The sequence below is a fragment of the Syzygium oleosum genome, unplaced genomic scaffold, assembly GCF_021117445.2.
Source record: "Syzygium oleosum isolate NSW1041296 unplaced genomic scaffold, Sole_v2.1 Sole_v2.19, whole genome shotgun sequence".
Lineage (NCBI taxonomy): Eukaryota > Viridiplantae > Streptophyta > Magnoliopsida > Myrtales > Myrtaceae > Syzygium > Syzygium oleosum.
Window position 1 is genome coordinate 1,436,101 of NW_026607503.1, and position 4,582 is coordinate 1,440,682.

Sequence of the window (4,582 nt, forward strand, 5' to 3'; positions counted from 1 at the left end):
GTAGTAACTCCTGTCATCGTCTCTCGTAGTAAATGATAAAGAGTATTCGCTTTCTTCCCTTTCATCATTGTCATGACACCTCGAGAGATCTTCAGTACTCCACTTTCAATGGCATACTTACACTGGATATCATTGAGTATCCCTAGAGAAATATGGTTCTTCTTGAGATATGATTCATGCTTCACGTCTATCAGTGTGTACACCACCCCATCGTGCATCCAAATCCAAACTATCCCTATCCCCACAACCTTTCCCATCATAACTCTACCACCATCTGCAGTCTGGTAAGTAGTAAACCAGTTGTTATGATGCGTTATATGATAATAACACCCCGAATCTAGCACCCATTCGTCTCCTAACGAATTAGTAGCCATACTACTTGTGGCATTGTGCCTGTCACCTCGGTTTCTTCGCTTCGAACAATCTTTCCTAATGTGCCCCTTCTTGTGACATTCAAAGTATTTCATGTGTCCCTTGGACTTTCTATGGCGTGACTTTGATCTGCTTTTAACTCTACTGATATTGGGCCCCCGATATTGATCTCTACCTCGAATCACTAGTCCTTACGCTACATCTTACGATAGACTGTCATCTCGCAACTTTCTCTGCCACTCTTTAGAAAATAAGACGGACTTTATCGCTGCACCTCTATAGTAGTGAATCAGTAAAGTGCTCCCATGAATCTTATAAAGAAGCTAACAACATCATGCCCAGCTTTTTGGGCCTAGTAAATAATTTCTCTTTTGATTCTTACATACTTAGGTTGCGCAATTAGCTGGTTCAGACTTGATCATTTCATATAGAATACTCGATAACTTTTTAATCACAAGAGGACCTGAGCAAGATTTAGTCCAAGTACTCGGCTTGATCGTCCGGCAATTAGACTTGGTCATTGGGGAGGCCGAGGCGGGATCGGGCCGGTTCTGCTCGGGCTTGAACCTCTTGAAAACTCGCCATGGCTTGATCTTACAGGCCCGAGCCTACCCAACAGAAAAACATTAGGGGCCTGGCCTGTCCATCGGGCCATCTTTTTATTTTGAGATAAGTATACCGGAAGTTCTAAAACTTGTCACGGTCCTAAAACTTTTAAAAAGTGTAATCAAATCCTAAAATTCGTCAAGTTAGTGCAATTAAGTCCTTCCATTAACTTTGTCCAACTTGATAAATGACAAATGACAACAATTTTTAGGATTTAATTGTTCAAACTTGACAAGTTTTAGGACTTGATTGCACTAATTTGACAAGTTTTAGACTTGATTGCACTTTTTTAAAGTTTTACAACTCAATTGCACTTTCGTGACAAGTTTTAGGATTTGATTGCACTTTTGGTATTGTGTCAAGTTTTAGGACTTTTAGTACACTTATCCCTTTTATTTTTAAAATTTCAGCTAAAAATTTAAAGAAATATAAAAAATAGATGATAAATAATTTAAGGGTATTATTTTATTGTACTACTTTATCTATAATTTTTATACTATTTTTCTATCCTGCATTAGAAATTTGAGGTTATTTTATCCTGTTAGAGTTTATAAATTTTTAAAGTCAAAAGAAAAACTTATTAGTAAAATATAATTTATCTATTTTCTAATAAATGTATAGATACGACTAGCCTTAAGGCCCTTACCCAAGCATAGCTTGCCCACTAACCAGACCTAAAGCCTTTGTTGGGCTGAAAAATAATGGGTGGGCTGGCGGGTTACCCACCCATTGATCAAGTCTATTATAATCATATAACATATAGATTTACACTATTATTTTTTGATGTTAATGTATGAAAAGTGATATTTTTCAAATACTCTTGATTTTTCAATGGATAACACTAGGGGTGTCAACGGGTCGGGTCGGGTCGGGTCGGGTTTTCATGATACCGACCCGACGAAACAAGACCCAAACATGATATATGCACAATCGGGTCGGGTTCGGGTCGGTTCGGGTTCGTGTTTAGAGGTTTACTAATCATTATTGAAATGATACAAAAGATAGAAAATGAAGGGGGCTAAGTACATTGATAAGGCTTCGTTGACAAAACAATAAGCTGGCCTTTGCGGCTAATATGGACATTCTCTTTCCAACTATACATACCCCATCTACATTTTTGTTAGTTGATGGGGCTTGACAATCGTTGTTTCTTCTGCGGAAAAATCGAGTCGATTGCTACGCTTTCTACCACCCATCAAGCGTAGAATTCCTACCCTAGCGAAGAGCTTGTGTCTGCAGCCTTCATCGTTACTCAAGCTAGATGGCATCATGCGCAGGGCGCATTCCGCATAATGCAACGAGAAAACGAAGCAACTGATTCGGTGAATCTTTGAAAGTCTTGTCAATAAAGGTAAAGCAAGAATTTGGGGAAAGTTACTGACAAAGAACCACGAGAGCATTGCAAAAGCTCCGAATTTGAACACTCAGCCAGATAATTCGGCTAACGAACCCATTTGGATACGAAAATCAAAAGCCAAGCAACACCATTTGTCGCACCCGAAACATCGCTTGAAATTCGGCACGCACGCAACACTAGCACTAAAATCACGAATTACAACACGTAACTCCCTTTACCCCAAACTACACCCGAAACAGTCGAGAACGACGGCGGAACGCTAGAATCGAGCAATCGTGCACCCGAGGGAACTGGGAGGAGCACGCAATCAAACGAACGAGCCTGCGGCAATCGGGTGCAAGAATCACTTAACGCGACGGCCCCATCCGGCGAACACCAACCGGAACACCCAAAGGGGAAGACTCACCGGAAGGCTAGGACGGCGACGGCGACCCACCGCGACGGTCAGCCGGCGGAGCCATGGCGGCGGTTCCTCGGAGTCGCGATCGCACGAGCTCCGCCCGGGCGCCGGCGAGAGATCAGACAATTGAAGCGGGAGAGGGATCTCGGCGGGGGCGAACTCGAAGCTCGCGAGAGCCTCGGATATGGAGGTCGAAGGAAGGAGGGACGGTGACGATGAAGTTCCCGTCGCGAGGAGGTTTCCGTCCGTCACTTTGAACAAGAAGATAGGGTTTCGGCGCGCTTGGAACAAGAAGGACAAATGGGTGGGCTTGTTTCAGGGCGGGCTCAGGTAAATCCAAAACAAGTTGAAGGTTTGTTTTTATTATTACCCAAACAAGTTAAGGCCAACCCGACCCAATATGAAAATTCCTTGTTTGGATCGGGTCGGTTCGGGTCGGGTCATGTTTGAGCGGGTTTTTGACACCCCTAGATAACACAAGAAGTAAGAACAATTTAGTAGTTAGATATTGATTAGGACATTTTTCTTATAGACTTATTTAGCTCATAACTAAATATGCAAGTTTCTGTGAATTATAATATAGTTGAGGTAAAATGTGATAATTCTTATATACTATCACCGCCGCAGGTGGAGGTGCTGGGACACGCGGCCACTGGTGGGTTCGTGTCTCACTGCGGTTGGAACTCCATTTTAGAGGGCTTGTGGCACGGAGTACCGATCGTGACGTGGCCCATATATGCGGAGGAGCAGCTGAACGCCTTCGTGATGTTGAAGGAACTGGGCTTAGCGGACGAGTTGAGGCTGGACCACAAGGGGCGTGGCGTTGGTGGCAATCTAGTGCAAGCGGAGGAGATAGAGAGGGCCGTTGGACGCTTGATGGGCGGCGGTGCCGCATCGATGAGGAAGAGGGTGAAGGAAATGAGGGAGGCGGCGAGGAACGCCGTGAAGGAAGGTGGATCTTCGTATGATTCTATTGGAAAGTTGATTCAAGACTTCATCAAGAGCATTGAATAAAAAGCTCAACAAAGAGTTAGTATTTGTCTTAAATTGTAACCATCACGTAGATGTCACTTTGATCTTGCTCTGTCCTTTATTTCTTGCTAGCAAGGTGTCCTACTCCAATCTTCAACGAACATGCTTACTAATTTGTCTGAAGTTTATGAAATTACCATTCGAATTGGCGGGTGGTGGGAGTTGGAATTGATTCGGATCTCGCATCGCTCACTAGAAGAATGAACTTTGGCAAGTCATTGTACTCGTTTTGCTCAGTAACCATGATGACGAAGCTGTAAGTTATTGACAATTTATGATCCCATTTCTAGAAATATCTAGCATTTATATATTGATCCATTTTGTAAAAAGCCTAGACTCCTCTAGAAATGCCAACAAAACTCTAATCTACTAATGGCAGTTGGAGCCTGTGGCCTGGAATGAAAGAAAATCTCTGACAAAGCAGAGATATTATGCACGATAAAGTCGGTCATCGAGCTCATCTGAAGGCTTTCTGATCATGCATTCGGGTGTGTGAGGAGTAGAGCTCATAGCCTACATCTCACGCACTCCTCCACCAACACCTCCATCAACTGTATTTGTAAAATTATTTTGTTCAGCTAATGAAACTATTTTTCTTTTATCTCATGACCTTCGGCCCTTGAACTATCCTACCTTGTTCCTTATTCATTCTCTACCAAATACATATTACATACTACACATGTATACACTTGCACATTAAGCCACAAATTATTCTTGATACCAAAACTATGCTTCCGCGCACATGTTAAATTTCCAATGTGACATCAGAGCTCCAAATTCTACAGAGTGTTTGTTTGTGGAATGCCTGTTCAAAG

General features: G+C 42.7%; 1 protein-coding gene across 1 annotated transcript; it reads left to right on the forward strand.

The window, feature by feature from the left end:
* Nucleotides 1-2,919: 2,919 nt before the first annotated feature.
* On the forward strand, nt 2,920-3,749 carry LOC130140540 (UDP-glycosyltransferase 71K2-like). Its single transcript, XM_056320170.1, has 2 exons — nt 2,920-3,039; nt 3,363-3,749. The coding sequence occupies exons 1-2, from the start codon at nt 2,920-2,922 to the stop codon at nt 3,747-3,749; spliced, it is 507 nt and encodes a 168-aa protein (XP_056176145.1).
* The last annotated feature ends 833 nt before the right edge of the window (nt 3,750-4,582 follow it).

Bases quoted from the DNA above. Each gene is read 5' to 3' on its own strand.
- LOC130140540 (XM_056320170.1), top strand. From the start codon at position 2,920: ATGGAGGTCGAAGGAAGGAGGGACGGTGACGATGAAGTTCCCGTCGCG. The intron at 3,040-3,362 runs GTGGGCTTGTTT...TCACCGCCGCAG, and splicing joins GGAACAAGAAGGACAAATGG to GTGGAGGTGCTGGGACACGC.